The sequence below is a fragment of the Piliocolobus tephrosceles genome, chromosome 5 (genome assembly GCF_002776525.5).
Source record: "Piliocolobus tephrosceles isolate RC106 chromosome 5, ASM277652v3, whole genome shotgun sequence".
NCBI lineage: Eukaryota > Metazoa > Chordata > Mammalia > Primates > Cercopithecidae > Piliocolobus > Piliocolobus tephrosceles.
This window is the reverse complement of record NC_045438.1, coordinates 162,088,686-162,116,464: the sequence shown is the minus strand read 5'-3', so window position 1 is coordinate 162,116,464 and position 27,779 is coordinate 162,088,686. Positions and strand designations below refer to the sequence as shown.

General features: G+C 41.2%; 1 protein-coding gene across 1 annotated transcript in view; it reads right to left on the bottom strand.

The window, feature by feature from the left end:
* F13A1 (coagulation factor XIII A chain) overlaps window positions 1–27,779 on the bottom strand; it is a 170,215-nt gene that overhangs the window by 109,704 nt on the left and 32,732 nt on the right. The window contains exon 4 of the mRNA XM_023221138.2: window positions 10,154–10,405. Coding sequence (XP_023076906.1) covers window positions 10,154–10,405 — 252 coding nt within the window. The remainder of the gene's footprint in view (window positions 1–10,153; window positions 10,406–27,779) is intronic.

Sequence of the window (27,779 nt, the reverse complement as noted above, 5' to 3'; positions counted from 1 at the left end):
GCTTTGCGTTAGTATTGATGGGAAGTGATAAATTTAGGTGGCAAGCATGAATAGAGAGGAGTTCTGGAGCTCCAGACTAGGCCACTCTTCCCCTTCCAATGCTTGAATTAAATCTCACCTCAAACAGGCAGACATTATCATGAATCCACAATATGGCAAGGAAGTCAAATGGGAAGGCTCGATTTTAATTTTAAATTTATTTATGATTTTAAAAAGAAGATTGAGGGTGGAAAGCAGTGCTTCATTTCCCCTGTTTTTATTCAGATCTGTCACTTTAAAATATAGTTGTCCAAAGCAACGTTAAAAAAAATTGTATCACGATGGAAACTCCAAAAAACTGCCTATGTTTAGAAGGCTAACAAAAATAGAAAAATGGAATCATTTGCCCCTGGAGATTTTTGCTGTTGGCTTTTTGATAGTGTTTTTGTTTGTTTTTAATTTTCTGGTTAGCTTCAGAGGGGTGGGGTTTCACTAAGTTTCAGGGGAAGCTAGTTCTTCACTTAGCAAAATGGAAGACTCGACTAATAGGAGAAACAAACTAACAAACAACTCACTATTCTAGAAACCCAACAATTTGGACTCGTAGAAGGTAGATGTGTGTGAGGCTTGTGTGGAATGTGGGAGCTGGGAACTCTACTTAACTGAGGACTGAGGGGAGAAACACAGTCTAGACAGTTCCCAGAGTAGGAGTGGCTGCACCTTGGACCAACAGACAACTCTTTGATCGTAGGTGACCTCTGGCAGACAACCACCATTACAATAAAACTCTGAGAAAAACAGATTACACAGAGTTTTACACATGGCACCATTGGTGAGTGTGGCACAGCACCTCCATCCACTGCCCAGAGCAGCTGTCACCAGAACAGACCTTCAGAAGGCCTCGTAAATAACCACCCTTGCAGGCTGACTAACAATTTACAAGAGGCAAGTAGTGAAGAATAATGACCTCATTTATTTTGCTGTTCCTCTGGTGGGAATAGAAGGGTAGTTAAAAAAGAAAAGAGTGGGCCGAGAAATTTTAGGGTGGATTTCAGTCACCCTCTGACATTCCCACTGTCCTCCCACCCAGAGAAGGTAAGGATTTATAACAAACACGGAAAAACAAATGCTGAACCTATTGATTTTAGTATCTGTATAACCTCTTTGTGAGAGGGAGGATCATTCATCATTGCATGGGCTGGTACCTTCCTTCTGCTTATTTACATGCTATTTCAAAGTCAGAGCAGGTTCCATTTCCTTGGTCATTAGGCTCAAGCCTAGCAAAGGGAGCCCAGGAATTAAACAAAACTCTGGGGGCAGAACAGCTATCCTACACAGTCTCTTTCAGCAGTTTAAACCAGAGTTTGCTGTTGTTTCTAATCCCTTAGAAGGAATAATGGTTTGGCCCTTCAAAAAGGCAAAATGTGTCCCCATTTAGGGAAGGAAGGAATTTAGAGCGAGGGGATTAGGAATGACTTCCACTTGCTTCCCCCTTTATGTAAAAGCTGAGCACCACTAAGAGGAAAGATTCACGCTGGGAGTGTGTAATCACTCTTAGAGGGAGTGGCTTGATCTGCAGAGCAAATGTGACTCCAGACTAGTGTCACCATGATACGTTTTTCCATCACAAGGTACATCCAAAGGGGTGGCAGATTCTAACAAGCTGTGTGTGCTGCGGCATACCAGGAGTAACTTCCTGTCGCTGGGAATTGTGAGCATATTAAGGAATGGTGTTTCTAGAGTCTGAGCTTTTTATTCTGGAAGGATCCAAACCCACTGCCTTTCTAAAGTGGTTTCATATAGCCACTCCAGAGACCTTGCTTGCCTACCTAGTAACACTGGAATGGAATCAATCTATGAAGCACAAGCAAGTGGTTCCTCAACAGTCAGTTGAGTTTGCTTCTTCCCTTTTAGCCCCTTCAGTATAAAGTGGAGTAGTTCGCCAGGACTGGTATCCTCGGAATAACAATGACTAACACCCCTTCTCTTGGAGACCTTTGAGCCCAGACCAGAATTTGTACCCTCAGGCTACCGCCATTCATCCGTCAATTCACAGATATTGATAGTGTATCTCCCGCTATGCTCACGACAGCACAATCACCCATGTGTGCATAGTACAACATAGCTTACATTCCTTACAAACAGGTTGAATTACAGCTCATACCAGCTTGAGAAGGTTATTGGATTTGTGCTAATTTGCCTATTTTGCTGGTTAAGGGCTTTTTAGTGTACTGAGATATCTTCAGAAGATAGACTATTATTCATGAAGCAATTCTACAAAGAAAATGTCAGTGCTTCTTTACTTAGCACATATCCTCTAAGGGAGCCTGTGCCCTTGTTGGTATGCTTTAATTTTCTTTCCCAGAGAAAGCTTTCATTTGATCTTGTAAATATCAACCTGAATTTATTTATTTGTTTATTTATTTATTTATTACGGCAAAATTTTCCACGTTGATCAGGTCATCACAGAATCTTCTCAGCTGGCCATCTACTGTTTTTTTCTTTTGCTACACAAGGCCAGATAATGACAGGTTTTGTTTTAGAAATATAAGTGCTTACCCTGACTGAGTCAGGATGCTCCAGTGTTAGCCCCAGTTTTTATCTTAATTTTCTATAGGACTTTGAGAAATGCATGTAACATCACAGAACCTGCTTTCCCTCTTGAAATCTGAGTCTGATAATCATCTCCTTGCCTCTCAGAATGGTGATTACGAGTTCAGTTCAGCAAGCACTTACTGAACATTGACTCAACTCCAGGCACCACGTAAGGCTAAGTGAGATAAGGATTATGCCTTCCAAACACAACGTCTAGGGAGATACTGACTATGAACACACTTTGAAGCATATAAGAGACTCTACAAGAAAGGAATTGTAAACCACATGAGTTGGTGGATGAATGTGACTCTGCATTAGACACTTCCAACCATGCTCTTTCTAGAAAGACCTTGTAAAGACCTTTGCACCTCAATCCCAGGGTCACCTATATGCCATTGGAAAGGAAGTTTACTGTGAGCTCACTGGGATCCTTTCTGATGACAGGGCCACACTAAATGAACCTCGCTTGGCATAAGAAGCAGAATAAGTCTCTAAGTGATTCAGACACTAGGAAGAATGATAATGCTATTTTATTTAAGACGATTATTGAGTAAATAAAGGTTAAATTGTTTGCATAAGCTTTTTAAAACTTCATAAAGATTCAATTAACCAACTATTTGATTACTATTCTATGCAAACACTGTTTTGGTCGCAAAGCTAAGCCACTGGTCAGTCTCTCCTCATTCCCCAAATAGGTCGGAGTCCCCAGTTTTGTGTTCTTGTTGTACACTGACTTATTTTGGTATTTTTTATAATTGTAATTAGTTTTTTATTAGGAGCTAATTTGTAAAATCCTTGCTAGAAGCCATATGAAGGTTGTGTCTGCCTTTTTCACTGCCATAGTCCTAGTACCTAATTCAGTATTGACTTTGAATTTTTATGAAGGAATACATAATACTATTGTAATGTGCACAGGTCATTGTGTTGTCATGGGCATGGGATGAGACATACTATCAATATTTGTGGATTGATGGATGAATGGCTCTAGCCTGAGGGTGCAAATTCTGGTCTGGGCGCAACAGTCTCCAAGAGAAGGGATATTGGTCATTGCTACTCTGAGGACACCAGTCTTGATGACTTACCCCATTCTGTACAAAAGGGCTAAAAAGACAGTATATAAATACAAAGCAAATAGCCTGAGGATGAATTTAATAATAAAATACAAGAGGATCATATTTATTTATTTGCTACTAAAAGCATCCAAGATATTGGAAACATATTGATTTATTCATACTAAATTAAATTATTTATTTGTTTAAAGAAAAATGAAAAAATGCATTGAATAAAAAGGAAATATTAGATGCTAATTTGGTGTCAGATGCTAAAAGAGAAATCCACACACACACATCACCCACAGACATACTCCTCCCAGCACACCAGATATGTTTTTGACTTTTCTCAAGATGGTAAGGTCTGAGATTACATTTACAAGTTATCTGCAACGATAGGGTGCAGCGAACCTAAAGAGTATTTACTTGGGATTATTAAATCAACACAGCAAACATTTATTAAACCTCAAGTGTGCCAGAGCCTATGGATACGAGGCTGAATGAGGTGAGGGAAAAGCAGTGATGGAGAATGGGATGGGGGAACAACTTATCAGGAGGAGAAAGATCCCTTAAAGGTAACTGATGCCCCATCAAAAATACTGCTCAGTGCTTCTCCAGAGTACTAGGCACAGATACCAGAAATCTAAATCTTTCAGAACCCACTATCTGGCACTAGTGCTAGACTACCAAACTGGAACATTCTATATTTACATAGTGAAATACATTCAATAATTCAAAATTCCTGAGTTGTTAAACATGATGAATTCATAATAACTGCCCGTCTCACTCCTGCTGCCTTTGTAGGTACAGTTCTCTCTAACACCCAGGAGCAGGGTTTCCTCCCAGAATGGGCCCGAAGCCCGGTTAGCACCACTAAACTAAAAACTAAGCAATTATTCTCCCTGCATGAACCCCTGCCTTCACTGGCATGGCATCGCTATTGATCCCCATTAATGATTTAGTGATTAAGGAGGATAAATTGCCTATGAATGCAAAGAAGGCTGAAGGGCCCTCAGGAGTACAGCTGAGCATTCTCCTATCAATAAGTGCTGTGCGTGCTGCTGTGATTTTCAGCCCAGTGTCCCGTGCCACCTTGGACCAGAATCTTGTTCACCTGGCTCTCTTTTGACAATTTCTGGAAACAGTTTTCCTTCTCATCTTCTGCTATCTTTTTCACTTGGGCGACAGTCTCACCCCTCTCTTTTGACCTACTTTCCAATTACCAGGCCATACCGCTGAGTCTTCTGTTATGCATTAACACACACAAGCATAAAACTGCAGGTGATTGCTGGGTTACAGTGTCTGTGCTTGTGTATGTGGAGGGGGGGCGGGGGGAGGTTCATCATATCATCCCATTTTTGGGTTATGCTTTGTGTGCTAGGCTGGGAAAGCCACACAATGAGTAAAGTGGGGAGATGACCTCTTTCTCTCACTTCATTTAAAAAAAAAGATATTCAGTGCCCAAAAGCATGGTTGTTGGAAGAGAGCAAGTGATAAAATAATAAAGCTCACTGGACCCCTTGCATTAAGGAAGGAGAATCTGTTCCTGGGTAAGAATGGGAGAGAAAAGTTCAGAGAATAAAGGAGAACAATAGGAGAGAGAGAAGCGGTGGTAAGGAGGAGACAGACTGGAATTAGGTTCAGGGTAGAGTCAGTGAAATTTTAAGAAGAGTAAATTATACTCTCCTGAGGTGTTTGTTTGTTTGTCTGTTTTGTTTTGTTTTTGTTTCTGTTTTTTGAGACTGAGTCTCACTCTGTCGCCCAGGCTGGAGTGCAGTGGTATGATCTCGGCTCACTGCAACCTCCACCTCCCGGGTTCAAGCAGTTCTCCTGCCTCAGCCTCTTGAGTAGCTGAGATTATAGGCACACGCCACCATGCCCAGCTAATTTTTGTATTTTTAGTAGAGACGGGGTTTCACTATGTTGGTCAGGCTGGTCTCGAACTCCTGATCTCACGATCAGCCCGCCGCAGTCTCCCAAAGTGCTGGGATTACAGGCATGAGCCACCGTGCCCAGCCCTGCCTCCTGAGTTTTTAAATTATTGCTTATTGTTTTTCTTTCCTCTGAGAGACAGGCTGGCCAGGCTGCCTTGAACTCCTGGGCTCAAGCAATCCTTCTGCCTCAGCTTCCCAAGTAGCAGGGACTGCAGGCTACCCTGGGGGCCATGCCCAGCTTGATTGTTTTGTGATTATTATGAAACCAGTGGTCCTCTAAGTGTTAACCCTGACCAGCAGCAACAACATCCCCTAGGAACTGGTTAGAAATGCAAATTATCAGGCCAGACCTCAGACCTACTCAATCTGAGGGTGCTGCACAGAGATGTCTGAACAAGCCCTCCAAGTGATTCTGATGTGCTCTAAGCGTGGTGACCACAGAATGCATCCTTTCTCCTCTGACTCTCTGTCCCAAACTGCAATTAAAGTCTGGGCATTCACAGATGTTGTGTGTGACTGTTTTTGTTGTTGTTGCCAACACTGAAATTGAAGGTGAAGGTCAAGTTTCTCACTTGCAGCAGCACAGGGGGAAGTAGGATTCCTAGAGGCAGAGGCAACCATAAGGTCAGAAATCCCTAAAGAATTTGCAGAGATGTTTGGGTCTCCACAGGTCAAGTAACAAAGAGGATTGTAGTAGTTTGCCCTGTGTTCTGGAAGCAGGAAGGACCATCCCGGCATGTGCCTGTAATAAGTTCACCTTCCACCTTCCAGATGACTAGCTCACATCTTGCCTATCAAGCCTCTCATGCCCTTATTTACTGCTGCTTCTCAACACATGACTTTGCTTTACACTTCACTGACAAAAAAAAAAAAAGTCATGAAATGATAACAACCTCATTCTCCTTCCATTAAACTAGAAAATCTGCACCCCTCTTCTTCTGTTTTACTCCTGTCTCTGGGGAGGGTAGATAGCCTCGCCCATCATAGGCTCTTCACCTGTTCCCTGGATTCCAACCACTCAAGGATTTCACTCCTAAAACTTCTCAACCTTGTCCAATAATCACCTCCAGAGCTTTTAAAAACCCTGAAGCCCAGGCTGCAGTCCAGAGCAATTACATCAGAATGCCTGCATGGGGGACTGAGGCATCTGTAGTTTCAAAGCTTCCCAGATGATTGCAACGTCCAGCCAAGGCTGTGAACCACTGTCCTCCCTCTGGACTGCAAACTCTCTTTCCTGGTTCCTCTCCGTCATGATAAAATAACACCCACTCTCTCTTGTCTTTAAAAAATTCTCCTTTGATCTTCACGTCAACATCTAGGTGCTGCAGAAAGTCTTGAAAAGGTACCATCTCCTGCCATCTCTACTTTTTTGCCTCCAGTTTACAGTGCAGCCCATGACCATCTCTCTGGCCTCTGTCCCCATCACTTTAGTGAAACAGTCCTTTTCAAGATCATCGAAGACATCCATATTTCCACACTATATGGCCACTTTCCTCCCTCATCCTATTCAGCTAATCATAGCATTCAACACAGTTAACTGCTGTCTTGAATCTATCGATGTGTCTGGCTCTGGGCTCTTTTGACCTCCTTGTGCCCCACTGACTGCTCCTGCTCAGCCTCCTTTGTTGACTTCTCCTTTGTCTCGACTCTTACTTGTTAATGACCCTGAATCATTTGTGTCCATTATTGCTCCTAACCGTGCCCATGTTTACATGTCTAGCTCAGTCATCTCCTTTGAGTTCTAGATTCACTTTATTCAAGTGCTTACTTGGTGTTTTCATTTGCATGTCTCATAGACATCACCAAATTAACATTTCTGAATGTAACTCTTAGCTTCATCCCTCATGCTTCCCCTCCACTTTCCACCGTTTTCCCAGCTCTGAAAATGGCACTGCCATCAACCCAACTGGCCTAACAAGAAATCTAGAGTTATTCTTGAGTTCTCCTACTTCTTTACTTCTCATCTTCAATCCCTGTGCAATTTCTTTTCTAAATACAAAAATAGATCTCCAATCTAACCCTTCTCATCTCCACTGGTACCACCATAGTTTAGTTTATCATCATCTTTGTCCTAGACCACAGCTTCCAGATTGGTCTCTGGTTTTTGTGCCACCTTCCTCCGATCCTTTCCATGCACTGAAAACCCAGGGGAAGTCCCTGTACAGCCTCTAGGACAAGAACACCTCTAGAACTAAGGGACTCTTTCAGAACACAGGTATCTGGAAGCTGCTCATCACATATACAGCTGAAGATCAAGGCAGCAATTAGAAGGTTATTAGACTGTTCGCCTCCTGAATAGTTATCCTGAAAGTTAATACGTCAAGCAACGTAACTAACCCTTTTCCCCTCAAGAAGAGTGGCCACATAAGTTGAAGTGCATGCAGACATATATCCCATTTTACATACATGATATAATCCAGAAAAGCTGCAAACAAACCAAAGTCTGGGTAAATTATAGCATTCCGAAATTTCCCAGAGTTCTGAGAAGTTATATGAAGCCTATGATTTTCTTTTTGTAATAAAAAGAAAGTCAATAAAAAACTCCTGATTGATAAGTATGAATTTTTAAATATAATTTTCTTAGAATAGGCTGCTTCCTACATACTCTTCTATCTCATTCTCTTTTGCTGACTTCTTCTCTACTGGACTCCTAAATGATGATGTTCCTGAAGGCTAGATACTATATCTTATTTCCTTCTTTATCTATATTTTCTCCCTAGGTACAGATAACTCCCAAATACACATCTTTGATTTTCCTCTCCAGATTCACATACCTACTTGTCATTTCTGCTTGTCTATCTATGGTTATTTCCAACTTAACATATTGAAAATCTTAATTCATATATCTGTAACTCTGATCCTCTCAGTATTTTTCATCTCTGTAAATATCACTCCATCAACCAGTTGCAAAATGCCTTACATCTGGTTTTAAGATTACTATCAAGAGTTCATTTTTTGAACTGCACATGGCCCAGTTAACATTTCCTGTTACCATTTACCTTGAATATCTGTCTCACAGATAGGAGTGTTGGGTACAAGATGATGAGGATGGATGTATAGGGAGTGCAGGAATAGCTTGGCACCTTTTGCCCACACTAGGCAGGAGCACTGCTTGAGCCCAGGAGTTCAAGACCAGCCTGGACAACATGGTGAGACCATGTCTCTACAAAAAGTAAATAAATACAAATATAAAACAAAGAAAAGGTTAGTAGGACCAACGTGTATGTTCTAGATGAGTAGCAAATATTGTTGTCCATTTATCTATATCTAGGACAGATTAACTCTGATTCAAATGCAACTTTCACATACAAGGATCATTCAAAATCAGCAATAATATGAGCTCATTTTGGATGATGTTAGAGAGCAATGCATGTGGGCTAGGGTGCCATGGGAAGTCTCCTGCCCCATGTGAGCTTTCATATCTTTCACTGTCTTATTTCCTAGGACCTAGAAATGGTCTTGCAGCATCGATGCTGCTGCAACATCTGCATCTGCCTCTGGAACTTAAAACAGCTTCCTACCAAGTATGGGAGCGGGGGAGAGGTACGAAAGGGCAGAGATGAAGATGAGGAGAAAATCCTGTGTGTGACTGAGGCACAAAACAGAATTGATAGAGAAATTATTGAACTTGACTGAGTTTTATTTGAATATAACTAGATTAAGCTTCTGCCGCAGACAGAAAGGAAGACCGAAAATAGCACTAGAGATCAAGTTATATTATATTAAAGTACAGCTACATCTTTGCACATCCAGAGTTATGCTTTGCAAAATTTGCACCCACTATGCACATAAACAAGTTTGTAGAATCCTTTAAGACTTTCTGTTCTTAAAGTAGGGGGATAGAGAGGTTAGTTCCACTATGAACAGCGTCGACTTCATTTTATTTTTCTGAAGTCAGAGTCATAGATTCTAATACTTTTGTAAACCAATTTGTTTACAGAGTAATAGTGTACAGAGGTTATACTGTCAACATATATTAGGTAGGTGCAAAAGTAATTGCGATTTTTGCAATTACTTTTAATTACAAAACTGCAATTAAATAGCTCCACAAATAACTAATTGTGCAACTTTAGACAATCTCCAATTAATCCCAAAATAAATGTATAGCAGTATTGACTTCACATACAGAGGATTTATCCTCATATAGATAGAGGATGAATTTTCTATCTTTCTCTTTCAATCATTAAAAATGGTATATGTAGGAGAGGTGTATGTATTTAGAATAATCTTACTACCCCTCCAAAAAGAGATATATTGGAAATACATAACTTTTTTTTTTTTTTTCCCCAAAGACGGAGTCTTGCTCTATTGCCCAGGCTGGAGTGCAGTGACACAATCATTGCTCACTGTAACCTTCAACTCCTGAACCCAAGCAGCTCTCCCACTTCAGCCTCCCAAGTAGCTGGGAGTACAGGTGTGCATCACCACACCCAACTAATTTTTAACTTTTATTTTTTAGAGACTAGGTCTCAAACTCCCGGCCTCAAGCGATCCTCCCATCTTGGCCTCCAAACAGCTGGGAGTATAGGCATGTGCCATGGCACTCTGCCAAACAGGTGAATTTTTAAATGAAAAAACTAAATGCCTGCCTCTTACCTTCACACCAAGGATTGAAGAGAATGTACGTGTCTGTTTCTGGGTTTCGACTGGTTCGAATGATGCCATAGGGGGTCCAGACAGCAACATACATGCGGAATTTCCCCACAATACATTCGGGGGAAGACTGGACGGACAGCCGCACAGACCTGTCCTCTCTCATGACAATCTTGGCCCCCCACTTTCCACTTTGTAACTCTGAGACTATAGGCACTGGGATGTAGGTTCCCTTGTTCTCCTGTGGGTAGCGACCTATAAGAAGAGAGAAGAGATACTGCGTTAGGTTGATTTCACAAGCCACTTTTGTTCTCCCTCTCTTATCTTACAGCTGAAGGGACAGGAGTAATCCATTAGAATTAATCTTGACTTGAAGAAACACACAAATCAAGCAAGTCTGCAAATTACTTTGACTGTAAGCAGAAGAACCTTCAAGAGCAAAACTTATTCACTTCATTTGTTTTCTATAAAGCATGTAGAGGATTCCACATTAAGACAAGCAAACAATGCTCCATTCTAGCCTCCCTAATTACTAATTTCAAAGATCTTTAAAAGAGTCTTTGGTAGGCATACTGTTAGAGAGAGAACTTTCCAAGGAGGTGGTTCCATATGTTACTGCTGCGCAGTTTTGTGAGGATGCTTAGCCTTAATGAAAATAATAATTTACACAGTGCAAACCACTGAGAAAGATGAGAACTTCAACATTCTGCTATTAGGGATATTGGGTATACCACTCAGAATGAATATCACATATACTTATAAATCCAGCACAGATTTGAACATTGTTTTCTGCCTAGGTGCCATGGCATCTAAGTAATGCTCTTGAAGACACATGGGACTCAGCCTCTCAGGAGCCCCTTCATAAACCCACCTGCATAAGCATGTTTGTTCCAGAGGCACCCATCTCCTGTTTCTACTCCCTCTTTGTGCATACTATCTTGGGATGAGCTTGCCTTTTCTCCCAGAGGCTTTGTTGTTCTCTGGAACCCCTTTCACTGTTGGCGTGTAGACATCAAAGGCAATCTTGCCAGGTAAATGGAACCCATAATTCATTTATTACAGTGGTTCCCAGCAGCTGTCATCAGTAAATACTGATTTAGATTTAGAATACATAGTATTTAAAAAGATGCAAGTTTAGTAAAAAGAAACTTACAGAGATAAAAATTTGCGTGTTAATGACAGATTTTTTTAAAAAAAAAAAAAAGAGATGAAAGGAATTTTAGAGAAAATTATATAAGGATGCACTTTGGGGAATAGCAAAGAACTAGAGAAGTACATCTGAAAGCACTCTTTGTACCTGCTATGTGCTCAACCTCAGCTTCACCTTTGTGCTAACTTCCACTTTTGTTTTAAAAGCTTCACCTTTGTACTAACTTCTACTTTTGTTGGGAACATGGAAAGAATGAAGACAATCACTAGTTTCCACTGTTACACTTTAAATTAAGACTTCAAAGACTCATATTAAATTTCACCTATCAAATCCAAGTTACACAAAAACAGTAAAGCAAAAGGAAAGCTATGCTTTTCGTGCTGACTTTGAACCCAGTCACAACCTAATTTAAACACTACTTCTGACATTTTTCATTCATATATTGATATTGCCTACTATGTGCTAGACATTATCCTAAGTGCTAGGGATACAACAGTGAAGAAAATAGACAATAACTTCTGTGCTCATAGAGCTGATATTCCACAGAAAAAGCCAAAGCATGTGGTTTACCATGTTCTTATCACCCCTTTATTCCCTATAACAAATGATAAGAAGTAAACCATTATCATCATCCTAATTTGACAAATCAGGAAACTAAGACAGAGTCATTAAGCAACTTACCCAGGGTGATGCAGCTAGCAAATAGTGGAGTTCAGATTTGAACCCAGACCATCTGGCTTAAGAGTCTGAGTGTTTAACACTAAGCTCTATGGCAGCTGTATGAGTTGAAAATGTTTTGGAGTTGATGAGAATCTATGTCAAATTCTGACTCCACAATTAACTACTGGTGCAACTTCAGGCAAATCACTTGAGTGTCTTAGCTTCCATTTACTTGACTCTTTGCAGTTTAGTTTGGGAAATAAAAAGACTATAGATTTTATCATATAATGAAAGCTTTATGCTTAGCACAGAGTAGGGGCTGGCTGAGGGGGCAATGATTTTTTTTTCTTTTTTTGAGATGGAGTTTCACTCTTGCCACCCAGGTTGGAGTGCAGTGGCACAATCTCAGCTCACTGTAACCTCTGCCTCCCGGGTTCAAGCAGTTTTCCTGCCTCGACCTGCCAAGTAGCTGGAATTACAGGCACCCACCACCACGTCCACTAATTTTTTGTTTTTTTAGTAGAGACGAGGTTTTGCCTTGTTGGGCAGGCTGGTCTCGAATTCCTGACCTCAGATGATCCATCCGCTTCGGCCTCCCAAAGTGCTGGGATTACAGGTGTGAGCCACCATGCCCAGCCACTTCTACTAGAAAGTAAAGGCAGAAGGAAGAAGGGGTGATTTTTTTTTTTTCCTCTCTGGTTCTGAATCTGAAGAAAGGTGAATGTCCTAAGGAAAGCAGGTTACTTGTATTGATTGAGATATTATGGCTAAGGGGAAAGAAATACAGCTGGCTCTACCACTTCTGTGTGATCTCAGGCAAAGCACTCATCCCCTGTCAAGTAAAACTTTGCTTCTTCTATAAAATGGAGATCATGGTGGTCATAGTTTGTGATAGGGAGGGCAACTCAGTAAGTGGCAGTTGTTGTTACTTCCCTATTGTCCTGGGCTTTCTGATTCCTCTAAGTGATCCTTCTCTGCTCCATCTGTGGGAAATTAGGATGGATTTACCAACTGCCAACAGACCTACTGAAGCCCAAAACTATTTCAAAGGCCAGTTTATCCCAGATTAAAAAACCTTAAGCTGACTGATTTTTCCATCAGGAGAACTTGTAGAAGTGAAAAAAAAAGAAGTGTCGTCATTCATTAGTAACCAAAAAGCCTTAATAATTCCAGAATCATCATGGAGTCACCTGAAACCTCCCATTCAATCATAATTTCTGATTTTCTGAGTCATTAATGATCACTGTATTCTCCATTCATCCCTTAGAGCAATGGTTAGAAAACTATAGTCTGAGACCAAATGTAGCTTACCTACTGTTTATATAAAGTTTTATTGGAACACATTTATGTTGATTTGCTTGTGTATTATCGTGCTACAATACAACTCTGCTCTTGTAAGAGCAGAGTTGAATAGTTGTGACAGAGTCCATATGGTCTACAACGCCTAACACAGTAGCTGGCCCTTACAGTAAACAATTGCCAACATCTGCCTAAGAGGATTTCACATTTTATTTATTTAAGGCGTGATTCCTTATAGACTCTTGGTGTCTAACACTTGAGCCTAAGAAGAAAATATCATCACCTAGTTTCTCCTCCCAAGGAGAAATATGTTTCTAAACTATTTGCAAACATCTATACTACTAGTAGGTCAACTTTTAGTTTCCTTAAAGTCTACTAGTTAAATTCCCCACAGTCTCAGGGGGTGTTGAAAACATAGGAAGTTTGTAGCTTTTTACCGATTTTACAATTCATAGCTAAAATGCTCAATTTTAAGATTGCAAAAGTTGTTTAGAGTCGCCAAGGCAGTTCACATAATGATGGAAATACAGTGACAGGAATTAAGTTTTGTTTCTTAGGGTCCTTACAAAACCTCTGTGAGGAAATTTTTACAGATGAGAAACTGAGGCTTGGTGAGGGTGTCATGTATGCACATCATGTAACTAGGCAGAGGTGGAGACAGAACTGGGGACAGGGAAGCCTGTTCTCTTTGCCCTATGTCATGCTGCCTCAGTGAAGGAAGGTGGAGAATGGCAAAGGGATCTAGGGAGATGAAAGGAGGTGAGAGAAGAATAAAACTGGAAAGTCTGAAGGAATATGAGGAAAAGGGACATTGAGAAAATATGCTGTGGTGGATAAAAGATGTGTGAGCCAGAAGTGAGGATCAAAGGAGGTAACAACTGAGTGAAGAGAAGGAAGACCAGGTAGAGAGGAACCTGCACGAGGGTCTCTCTGGGCCAACTCATTTTTTTGTGATTTGTGTCGGGAAGGCTTCCAAAGAGTGAAGACGCCAAAGGGTGAAGGCTGAGCAACACTGCTGATACGCTGATGCCACGTGGCCCGGGAACAGGGTATGGAAACTCATCAGGGACAGGGAGTGGTGAGATGAATTCCAAAGGAAGGAAAAAGAATCCTGATTGGCAGGCTTTTCATATCCCTGTATGGGAAAGCTGGTTAGGAATGTGCAACCTGATGTGTCAATAGCACCTCGGGGTCTTGGTGACTGCTCTATTACACTATGTTTAATTCTGAATGTAATGATTTCAATGACAGCACTGGGGAAGTATTCTCCATGATTGAACTGTGAGTGAGGAAGTTGTGACAGAGTAGTATTTCATTTCACTAAATAGCCCTTCTCAGCCCCAGGAGTCAGCATGGTTATGAGACCACAATCCAGCTATCCTTGGAAAACCCATCCGTCAACATCCATGACTGCCCATCAGCTATCCTTGGCCCAATCTGGATGGGAAACATGGCTCCATACAGGGAACTTCCATGCATGTGTTTGCCTAAAGGATGTAATGCCTGGATAGATGTGTTTTTCTCCTTTTCTCCCCCAAATCATGCAACTTTGGGTTAAAAACATTAGGGCAAGAAAAAGAGAATTGGGAAAAGACAGCATCCAAGAAAGGAATCCCATTTTGTTTTTAATAATTTCAGCCTTTGAAATTGGACTGCTAAACATAAGGAAATATTATAATTATCAATTGCAATTTTTCACACTTATCAGAAATTAGTGCCATCTTCCCAAGTGATCTAGAAATTAACATATGCTCTTAGTTTAAGTGCTTGCTTTCATTTGTGAATTATTATTGAGGTCACAAAACTACCATTTTTAAGGCAAAAGTCGCTTGGACCGTAGGCCTATATTCGAATGCCTCATTGTCCCTTTACTGAGGGCCTCACTCTCTTTACACAGACCTACTTTAATCCCCCCAGCTGGGATGTAGGAGGAAGAAGATGAAAATCTTTAATTCCATTATGATGTTACTCTGCTCCAACCTTAGATACCTAGGCCTGAGCTTTGTGCAGTTTCTTGATATTAGTATTCTTCACAAGATAGGCAAGAGAAATCTAGCTGCAGCTCAGATTCAGTGCTATGTGACCCTGGGGAAAATGTCCCCTCAACCTTTCAATGCATTCCACAGACCAGACAGCCCACTGCATGCAAAGCCCTGCATTGGTCGTGCCCACTAGAAGAATTCATTGCCTTTTAAGAAATTAATATTTTAGGTTAGTTGATGGCTTTGAAATATTTTTACTTACAAAATACAGTGTCCCAGGGTGTGATGAGGTTCCCAGGTAGTCTATAAAGGACATCAAATAGCATATGGTATGGTCAGTATGGTTGAATATTGTTCCTAATAGAACTGTTCTGACTCCACCTCTCTCACGCCTAGGACCTGGAAGAACCTACTTGCCATCAAGGAGGGTGACTGAGTAGATATATCTGTCAATCACTGCTCCCTCTCGTGCTCCAAAATAAAGAAGCTGGTAACTCAGGACACTCCCACTTCTCTCCTCTTTTGGGTATGCCATCTGTAAGTCCACTGGCTGCAGTCTATGCCCCTGATACGCTATGCTTAGTAATAAGAAGAATTCTGGCCATATTGTTAGGGAAACAAGAACCTAGGAGAGCCAGGGTCACAACCTTTTTAAATCAACTTCATCTTAAAACTAGCAAGGCATTTTACTTGCCAGTCAAAACCCATGGTCCTAAGACATTGACAGCTAAGGAAGCAACTTGGTGATGCCTGCAAGGACAAACTCCTGCAACAACAGAAAATCCAGATGTCCCGATATCCGTAACGATATATACTTCCGAGATAATTACAGTTACGCTCTGATGTACTCACACACTAAAATGTCAAGGATAGTTTTCTTTAAATCAACAGAATAGCGAATTTTGTCATGTTGTCAGCCTACCCACACATAAGCACAGTTTAGCTTAGTCTTTACGTAGACAAGACCCCTATATAAGAAAAGCTTAAAGCAATGACAGTGCATTCCTCTACTTGCTTTCTGAGGACACCCTACTTTGTAATGGAGTAGCTTTTAATAAACTATCTCTTCTCACTGCACTCTGTGACTCACCTTGAATTCCTTCCTGCATGAGATCCAAGAATACTCTCTTGGGGTCTGCATCGAAACCCCTTTTTCTATAGCAATTATTTGCCAGAAAAGCCCAAACAAACCTTTATCTCCTTATTCACTTAGATATCTATTCCACTTGTTAAACTGAACTGAAGACACTGTCTAATATTTCTGTATAGCTTCCATAGAATGTCACAGTGTTTTGCACCCAGTCGGTACCTAATAAATGTCAATGGGGCTGAACTGAGCTCTCTGCAAATGTCAAGCCCCACTAAGGTCATCATAGAGATGTTAGAAGCTCTGGAATGAGATGCCCGCAGCAATCCAGGTGTTCAATCCAAGCACCCCTCACAAGAAACAAACATTTTTATTTCTAAGCTTTTTCCTTCAGAGGGTGTTTTCCATTCTTATATAAACATATTTTAAGCTGAGCTCTGACTCCATCTACCTGCTGACTTCCTTTAAGAGTTCATTCTTAAAAGAGGATTGTCTCTAAGGAACACAGGAATATATCATGTCTTCAGCTGAGAAGGTAAATTTCATGATGTTAATTCATTTTTCCATTTGATTCATTTGTTTTTCCCAAGGCGCACCTTTCATGTTCAAAATCATCAATCTATTTCCAAATAGGCCCTGGAAGTATGAAGGTGACAGCATGATGTATGTGGCAGTGCTGAAAGTGTGAATACAGTCGCTTTGGAAAAGGAAGCAAAACTTGCGCTAACCGTCTTAGGATGGAAAGGGAGTGTGCTGAGACCAAGAGGGGTCCCTGAATAACTCTTAGAAATACCAGGTAACCAACTACAAAAACAACATGCCACCACCAAAAAAGAAACAATCAAAAAGGCACAGAAATCATGGATGATAGCAACTAAGAAGAGAGAAACACAAGTATTCAAAAGCAAATCGTCTCTTTGAGGACTGTAGAAATGTGCCCTTTCCATTGCTAAGTTGCCATTGACAGATTGCATACATATTTTCAGATGTTTCCTAAAGAGAGAGACCTTCCTGGCCATGTTTATTCTAGTTCAGGCAAACTTAGGAAGGTTTGGGGGGAAGCTTTGTGAAGACAGAGATTGAGTTTTGTTTAACTTTGTATACCCAGCAGCTTGCATGATGTTTCGAACATAGTAGGTGCTCAATAAATATTTGGCAAATGGGAGCTAGGTATTGTTTTTTTTTTTTTTTTTTTTATTATACTTTAAGTTCTAGGGTACATGTGCATAACGTGCAGGTTACATATGTATACATGTGCCATGTTGGTGTGCTGCACCCATCAACTCGTCAGCACCCATCAATTCATCATTTATATCAGGTATAACTCCCCAATGCAATCCCTCCCCCCTCCCCCCTCCCCATGATAGGCCCCAGTGTGTGATGTTCCCCTTCCCGAGTCCAAGTGATCTCATTGTTCAGTTCCCACCTATGAGTGAGAACATGCGGTGTTTGGTTTTCTCTTCTTGTGATAGTTTGCTAAGAATGATGGTTTCCAGCTGCATCCATGTCCCTACAAAGGACGCAAACTCATCCTTTTTTATGGCTGCATAGTATTCCATGGTGTATATGTGCCACATTTTCTTAATCCAGTCTGTCACTGATGGACATTTGGGTTGATTCCAAGTCTTTGCTATTGTGAATAGTGCCGCAATAAACATACGTGTGCATGTGTCTTTGTAGTAGCATAATTTATAATCCTTTGGGTATATACCCAGTAGTGGGATGGCTGGGTCATATGGTACATCTAGTTCTAGATCCTTGAGGAATCGCCATACTGTTTTCCATAATGGTTGAACTAGTTTACAATCCCACCAACAGTGTAAAAGTGTTCCTATTTCTCCACATCCTCTCCAACACCTGTTGTTTCCTGATTTTTTAATGATTGCCATTCTAACTGGTGTGAGATGGTATCTCATTGTGGTTTTGATTTGCATTTCTCTGATGGCCAGTGATGATGAGCATTTTTTCATGTGTCTGTTGGCTGTATGAATGTCTTCTTTTGAGAAATGTCTGTTCATATCCTTTCCCCACTTTTGGATGGGGTTGTTTGTTGTTTTCTTGTATATTTGTTTGAGTTCTTTGTAGATTCTGGAAATTAGCCCTTTGTCAGATGAGTAGATTGCAAAAATTTTCTCCCATTCTGTAGGTTGCCTGTTCACTCTGATGGTAGTTTCTTTTGCTGTGCAGAAGCTCTTTAGTTTAATGAGATCCCATTTGTCAATTTTGGCTTTTGCTGCCGTTGCTTTTGGTGTTTTAGACATGAAGTCCTTGCCCATGCCTATGTCCTGAATGGTACTACCTAGATTTTCTTCTAGGGTTTTTATGGTATTAGGTCTAACATTTAAGTCTCTAATCCATCTTGAATTAATCTTCGTATAAGGAGTAAGGAAAGGATCCAGTTTCAGCTTTCTACTTATGGCTAGCCAATTTTCCCAGCACCATTTATTAAATAGGGAATCCTTTCCCCATTTCTTGTTTTTGTCAGGTTTGTCAAAGATCAGATGGTTGTAGATGTGTGGCATTATTTCTGAAGGCTCCGTTCTGTTCCATTGGTCTATATCTCTGTTTTGGTACCAGTACCATGCTGTTTTGGTTACTGTAGCCTTGTAGTATAGTTTGAAGTCAGGTAGCGTGACGCCTCCGGCTTTGTCCTTTTGACTTAGGATTGTCTTGGCAATGCGGGCTCTTTTTTGGTTCCATATGAACTTTAAAGCAGTTTTTTCCAATTCGGTGAAGAAACTCATTGGTAGCTTGATGGGGATGGCATTGAATCTATAAATTACCTTGGGCAGTATGGCCATTTTCACAATATTGATTCTGCCTATCCATGAGCATGGTATGTTCTTCCATTTGTTTGTGTCCTCTTTGATTTCACTGAGCAGTGGTTTGTAGTTCTCCTTGAAGAGGTCCTTTACATCCCTTGTAAGTTGGATTCCTAGGTATTTGATTCTCTTTGAAGCAATTGTGAATGGAAGTTCATTCCTGATTTGGCTCTCTGCTTGTCTGTTACTGGTGTATAAGAATGCTTGTGATTTTTGCACATTAATTTTGTATCCTGAGACTTTGCTGAAGTTGCTTATCAGCTTAAGAAGATTTTGGGCTGAGACGATGGGGTTTTCTAAATACACAATCATGTCATCTGCAAACAGGGACAATTTGACTTCCTCTTTTCCTAACTGAATACCCTTGATTTCTTTCTCTTGCCTGATTGCCCTAGCCAGAACTTCCAACACTATGTTGAATAGGAGTGGTGAGAGAGGGCATCCCTGTCTTGTGCCAGTTTTCAAAGGGAACTTTTCCAGTTTTTGCCCATTCAGTATGATATTAGCTGTGGGTTTGTCATAAATAGCTCTTATTATTTTGAGGTACGTTCCATCAATACCGAATTTGTTGAGCGTTTTTAGCATGAAGGGCTGTTGAATTTTGTCAAAAGCCTTTTCTGCATCTATTGAGATAATCATGTGGTTCTTGTCTTTGGTTCTGTTGATATGCTGGATTACGTTGATTGATTTGCGAATGTTGAACCAGCCTTGCATCCCAGGGATGAAGCCCACTTGATCATGGTGGATAAGCTTTTTGATGTGCTGCTGAATCCGGTTTGCCAGTATTTTATTGAGGATTTTTGCATCGATGTTCATCAGGGAGATTGGTCTAAAATTCTCTTTTTTTGTTGTGTCTCTGCCAGGCTTTGGTATCAGGATGATGCTGGCCTCATAAAATGAGTTAGGGAGGATTCCCTCTTTTTCTATTGATTGGAATAGTTTCAGAAGGAATGGTACCAGGGAGCTAGGTATTGTTAAGGTGTCTTTTCTACCTTGATTTTATTTCACTCTTCTTTAAATGTTTCCTACATCATTTAAAACCTCTTTTGGAGTAAAGGTAAGGTGTAATTTTGTGAGATATACATGAAACCAGCATTGTGCTAAGCTCTTTGAGTGAATCCGAAAGAAATCATCAGGTTGTCACCTGATGCTGACTACCTGGCCCCTGGCTTTAGGAAGTGCACCATTTAGATGGCTAACCAAGGCAGGAATGTGAACATGAGGACACCATGTCTCAGGATGATGCCAGTGGCATTCAGAGGAAGTAAGAACATAACATGAAATTCAGAGAAAATATGGACAGCATTGAGATGGCAGAATTTCTCCTTAAGAATGGCTTATTTCTGTGAAAGAGGACTATGAAGGCCCCGCAATGAAATGTGTATGCATTTTAAATGTTCCTACAGCATGCCAGCCTTTTCCTGGGATTACTGGCCATGAGGAACACAGTGTGGAAACCTAGAGAAGGAAGTGGCTAACAGTGTCTGTGGAAGTTGAAGAAGATTCCTTAGAGAATGTGGTTTTGGGATACAATCCATTTGTGTCCCAAATCCATTTGGACAAGGTGGGGAAGTCTTCCCAGCTGGGGGAATAACCAGCCAAGGGAATAAGGAAGGGATAGTGCATAAAGGGAACGGCAGGATACCTGTGGCAGAAGAAGCAGTTGACCCAGGCAGGGTAAAAAGCATAGGGACATCCAAAGCTGTGCAAAGGTATTTAGGGTATGTCCTAAGGAAGGAGATGGGGCAGCAGCCATTGAAAAGTTTAAGAGGTCTGATGAGATTGCATTTTAGAAAGATCAGCCTGTCTGCAAGATGGAAAATGGTTTGAGAGGGACAAGAGTGGAGCAAGGAAACCAGTCAGAGAGTACTGAAGTGCTCAAGGGAGGCGTGATGGTGTCTTTGACTGACTCTCGGGGGAAGGTAACTGGAAGTGTGCGGTGGAAGCAGGAAATAGAGGCAGTAGGTATTTGATGTTGGCATTGAGTAAGGGGGCAGAGCCACAGGCGACCCCAGGTTTTGTTCATTCTTCAAAGAGTTTTTCATTGCCTACAAGGTGCCAGGCACTGCTTGTTTGTTTGTTTTTGTTTTTGTTTTTGTTTTGTTTTGTTTTGTTTTGAGACAGAGTCTTGCTCTGTTGCCTAGTCTGGAGTGCAGGGGTGCAGTCTTGGCTCATTGTAATCTCTGCCTTCCAGGTTCAAGTGATTCTCTTGCCTCAGCCTCCCAAGTAGCTGGCACTACAGGTACCACCACACCCGCTATTTTTTGAATTTTTAGTAGATACGGAGTTTTGCCATGTTAATCAGGCTGGTCTCAAACTCCTGACCTCAAGTGATCCACCCACCTTGACCTCCCAATGTACTGGAATTACAGGTGTGAGCCACTGTGCCTGGCCCCAGGCACCGTTTTAAGTGAAATGCAGCCATGAACCAAACAATCATTCCCTCTAACCGAAAGATTCCAGACTAAGCTTCAAACATGGGCGAACGTGCTGCTTTATGAGGAGTTTGCTCCAAAAGTTAGGACCTGGTGTTGTTAACTGCGATACAAATTTACTCCAGGAAGCTAGTTTTCTGGAAATTCCCTAACCCACCTGTGTTGCCTTGTTTAAGAGAAGACAGGATATTTTTAGTCTTTAAGAAAAAATAACCAGCAGAAAATGTTCTACAATGTAGACAAAGTTGGTTACAGAGCGTAACATTACACTGCAGATTTGTTCACGTTGCAGTTTCAATTTCTAAGGACCAGGAGGAACAGGAGTCAGAGAATTTGGACTTGTGTTTCCTGTTGTCCATTCGGGAATAATAACCACTTATAGTTTGTCTCCGCGACTCCACCTGTTGACTGACTGGCTGCTCTCAGACCTATTGCCCGCACTCCTAGAATCCTCTGTCAGGTTCCACAGGAAGCCATGTTTCCAGGCTCCTCTGCTCTCTGACTTCCAGGTAGGTTTGGCCAAAGAGGGGATTGGGAGCAGGAGGAGGGGAGATGTCAGGGTGTGTCTCCTGTGCTCTCTCTGTCTTGAGGTGAGAGTCTGAGTCGCCTCCATGGCTCCAGCACCTGCTGATGCCTTCTGGGTTCTGACAGGACCTCCTCCTCCATGTGCCTCCAGCTCCTGGTGTGGTGGCAGTTTTCTACTGTTCCTAATTCCTGGGTTGCCTTACCAGGTTGCTTGTTTGGCTTCTTAGTCATTCGCTTCCCTGTGTACACAATTGCCTCCATTAAGATCCCACTGCTTACAAGTCTAGAGCAGTTTCTATTTGCTCTCCTGTCAGCTTTAAGGGTTATGGCCATTATATATATGGGAAAACTGAGGCTCAGGTAACTTAAGTAACTAACTCTAGGCTACACAGCTGTCAGGATGCAGAACAATCATTTGAACCCAGGTCGGCTTGGTCTAGAGCTGCGACTGGGGAGGCTAATGAACCCTCTCAGTGCATTTTCCATCTGTAAAATGGGCATTACAGAAGATGAGGATTAAACAATAGTGTGGGTGAAGGGCATTTCATAAACTGAACAGATTGTTATTCACCTTATTATATGGTGTCTGATGGCTATAACAGCGAAGAAATCTTACTAAACTTATTTTTATTTCTGAACGTAACCACACAGGTAGTGAATAAGGTGTGAGAACTAAAAGGAAAGTCTTATCCCCACTCCCCTCCCAACCAACTGTGCAGACTCTTTCTTGGCTAAGGAGACCCTAGAGAAACCTTAAAAACTGAGTCGCAGCCATGATGGGATGCGAGGTGGTACACACCTCATTATATTCCCTTTCCTTTTGCTGTTTAGACAAAATTGAACAGAATATTAAAATAGAGATCATACAACTGACACTGTGGCAATAAAATATCTAATTATAAACAAGACCCAAGGCCATGCCAGGCAAGGGTTAACTCATGAACCTCTGCATTTAAAGAATAAACTATGTCCTAACTGCCACAAAGTTTTTCTTTTTCTCTAGCAGCTAAACAAGCCCTAGTCTCAAGATAAGCAATGTTGAAACAACTGCAGTTCACCCACCACCAGATGCTGACTGACCCACATTCCACCAGCCACAATTACATCTTTGATTGGATAAGCGATTGATTTCAGCATCATTCTCCTGGTAAGAGACTATCAACCATGGACTGGTTCTGGACGATTTACTGAAGCTGCACACTTCCATGCATTCCTGTCCCTGCTTCACCTTTTGATGTATAGGGCCTAACTTCAGTACATATAAATGTTAGGTCTCACCCTAAAGTGAATATGGGTCACATGTAACATCCATGTTTATTTAGTATGCATACATTAAGTCCCTCTTCCATATTTATTTAGTATGCATACATTAAGTCCCTCTTCATAAATGTTCATAGCTCTTCTTGTAACTTGTTGAATATGTATATTTGGCCAACGAGTTCAGCATAAATTCCTGTTCCATCTTCCTTTCCCTTGAAGTGCCCACTTTTCAGCCTCTGCCAGAGGCTGTGCTTCTCAGTCCGTCTGGATGGTCACTCTGCAGGCTGTAACCTTTTATAAGAAATAGAGACTCCTTTCCAAATGTATAAATTTGTGATTTTTCAATTGACAGGTAACTGTTGATGTGGAATGATTCCGGAACTTTTTCGTCAACAGGTTATTTATTAAGCACCATTTAAGTGCCAGGCACTGTTCTAGGTCCTGAGAATGCAGCAGTGTCAACACGTAGAAGATTCATGGAGTGTAGAGTCTAGTGGGAGTATATGGACAATAAACAAATAAATATATGCTATGTCAAATGGAGACAAATGCTATGAAAAAATGACTAGAGCACCTTAAGGGGACAGAGAGGGACAGAGTTGGGGGTGCTAATTTGGAGACAATGGCCAGAGGAGACCTTTGAGAAGAGACTTGAGAAAAGTGAGGGAATGAGCAGTGCAAGTATGAGGGGATGGGTGTTGTCAGTGCAAAGGCCCTGTGGGAGGTGGTACTTGGCATGCTTCAGGAGGCCAATGTGCCTGAAGCAGAAGAACTGTGGGAGGTGAGGTACCTGAGCAGGGGAATTGGGGGAGGTATGATGCCTGAAGCAGAGAGAATTGTGGGAGATGAGGTGTCTGAGCAGAGGGAATTGTGGGAGATAAGATGCCTGGGGCAGAGGGAATTGTGGGAGATGAGGTGCCTGAGCAGAGGGAATTGTGGGAGATAAGATGGCTGGGGCAGAGAGAATTGTGGAAGATGAGCTGCCTGAGCAGAGGAAATTGTGGGAGATAAGACACCTGGAGCAGAGGGAAATGTGGGAGGCAACGGTGCCCGAGCAGGGGAATTGTGGGAGATGAGAAAGTGCCTGGAGCAGAGTAAACCATGGGAGATGATGTCAGAGAGAGTCAGATCAAGCAGGGCTTTGTAGGACTTTGGATTTTGTTCGGATTGAGAAAAGCAGTCACTAGAAAAGAAGCATGATCTGCTTTAGGTTCTTTTAAAAAAAATCACTTTGGTTGTTCTGTGAAGACTGCAGGAGAGCAATCAGGATAACTATGAAGATCTCTTGACCTCTCAATATCCCCCTTTTGCTTGTTGGTAATGAAAATCCTACCAACTGAAGAGAAATTAGAGATGATCTGAAGTGTTTATATCCCTGGGAAAAGCAATGTGTTTGCTTAAATTTGTTGCACTATGTACTTTTCCTAAAAGCTGGAACTGGGTGTTGGAAATAGGGAGGAAAGTAGAGGTTGGAAATAGGGAAAATTGCTCAGGGTACATGGTATAAAAATTGTGGCCACCAGAAGTACAAAGTTCATCTACATGACCGTTGTTTCTAGGGCAGTTTCCAGACCTTCCTTGGCATGAGTTTAAACAAGACTGTTATCCTATCAATCCATGGAGGTTAAACTCTTCAAGATCTAGAGATGTGAGGGAGAGAAATAGGATGTTGGTGTCGCAATGTCTAATTTATTGTAGTTTGCCGGATTTCACAGTTATAAACCAAACTGCATACCCAGTTTTTTGCTCCATCTGACCCCAACTGTTACGCAGTTCTTTCAACTGACAAAGAATGTTTTCATATTTCTTGGGTTTCTGACCCCTCGTGCTGGGGTCTGGAAGCCCAAGGGGTGGAGAGGCACTTGGTGGGGAGGCAAAATTTGAACTGAACATGAAGGTCACTGACCAGATGCCTTGCAGTTAGGAGCTTCGAGACCCATCTCTTTCATGTTCTCAGTCAGCTCAGAACACATACCATAAAGAATTCTCTCCTACAACAACTGAATTTCCCCCAGCAAATGGCAAGTCTATGGAGCCAAAGCACCATTTGCTCATTTGCTTGTGTTCTATCCATTATATGAGCAGGATGAGGATTCTAGGTTTTACAAGAAGGGCTCATTTCATTAAAATCATGGCAACTGACTTAAAAAATAAAGTGTCATTAGCCAACAAAGATAAAAAGTTTAGCTGAATGTCTTCCAAACAAAACAGGCCAACTGATGACATTTCTGCTAAAACAGTCAATTATAAGGATAAGAATAAATCATTGGTAATTCTGAAAAAGTATTTGTTTGTCTTTGGAGTATATATGAATATAATATATAAAAGCAAGTGTTAAATGAGTTTGCATTGCCAGAGATTAAAGCAATTATTGGAAGAACAAAAATCAACATAGCAAACATTCTAAGGAGTATGGTGCAGTCAATCTAATATTAACCTACAAGTGGATATTTACAACACATACTCAATAAATATTTATTTAAACAGATGTTTACTAGTGTTTATGATGAGCAGAGTGACACTACTTAATCTGGAGGAGACGGGGTGGTGAATGTGCTGAGATATGATACATTTCCTGTGCTCAATGGGTTTATAATTAAATATCTAAGTTTAGATTATAATTGAATTCATAATACTAATGCCACGTGAGAATAACAGGGCAACAGTAGTAGACTGTGGGGGAAGTCAATGACTTTATTAACTACATGACAACAAATATGGAACTCAAAGGATTGGCAGAAATAAAGACACACATTTGCATTTTGTTTATTCATATGTATATTTATGTGTGGATGCTTATTTGCTTACTATAGATGCTCATTGTTATTTCTTAAGTTGATTACTGCTTATATTTAAAAGCATCACTTTAAAAAAACTGTATTCAAGCCTAGTTTTTTTGCAAGTGACATAGATAAACAACATAAGAGACCATGGATGCAGTTGAAACAGGGATGTAAAGAAACAGTATTGAGGTTGGACCATCCTTGCCTAGGGATGCCTTGTGGGAGAATACAATTGTTCTTGACATCTTTTTAAGGCCTTGGAATATATTCAAATCTCCTCTCATTTCCTCTGGTCATGTGTTCCACAATGATTTGCCTTTAATAAAGGTCATTGATGAGTATCTCTTTATTTGTGGGCTTGAAGGGGTACAATATTGCCTTCCATAAATAACACCTAATTCCAGTGCTTTGGAAAGTGGCACAGTGGAATTTCGTCTAAAATATCTGCCACCACTCAAATTCCAGAGTGCTTTAAGCCTGTACCCTGGAGTTTCATACTGCTTGTGGCGTGGCTAGAGAATCTTCACTTTGGGACTCATCTGGGCCAGCCTCCCTGGCAGCACCTAATCACTGAACATCACATGGCTCCCCATGAAAACAGTCATTTGGCAACTCCTTCTAAGGGAACTGGTCTCAGCTAACAGTTAATGGCAAGAGTCTAATAAATTCATTTTGCTAAAATGTTAATGTCTAAGAAGAGTGCTAATACTTCTTCTTACCACCATGTTTATACTTTGTAGGAAATAATGCCTTCACATCTTAAATGAATAAATTGCCATAGTAGAATTTCATTCATTGCATAAAATTGGGAGAGGGCATGTTCTTTACTTCACATTCTGAAGACCTTATCTTCTTGCTCAGGGGATTTTACAGTCTCAATGTAATTTCTTCTAAGACCTTTCCAGATCCCAAGCCCAGTGTCAGACCAGGTATACCAGGACCAGCCATTGGATCCTGGTTATTCTGGACCATTTAGAGCTGGAATAATCAGGATCTGAATTCCACTGATTCCTCCCTAAGGGATGACACTAGGTAGGAGGAGCTCAGTTAATATGTCATTACACCTTTTATATATCATTATACCTTATATCAAAATAATAAATATTTGTTGTTTTAAGACACTAAGATTATGATATTTTGTTAAAACAGCAACATAAAACTAACGCAAACACAAAGCACACTGTCGGCACATTGTGAAGACTCAGTAAATGACAAGCTCAAGGATAAAAAAATGTATGGAGGATGGCCAGGTGCGGTGGCTCATGCCTGTAATCCCAGCACTTTGGGAGGCCGAGACAGGCAGATCACGAGGTCAGGTGATCAAGACCATCCTGGCTAACACGGTGAAACCCTGTCTCTACTAAAAATACAAAAAATTCACTGGGCGTGGTGGTGGGTGCCTGTAGTCCCAGCTACTCGGGAGGTTGAGGCAGGAGAATGGCGTGAACCCGGGAGGTAGAGCTTGCAGTGAGCCGAGATCACACCACTGCACTCCAGCCTGGGCGACAGAGCAAGACTCCATCTCAGAAAAAAAAAGAAACGTGTGGAGGACAAGAGTCATGAATCAGGGGTCACCATAGGTATGACAGACAGGTGAAAAGAACGGTGAGTGAGATATACCTAGGT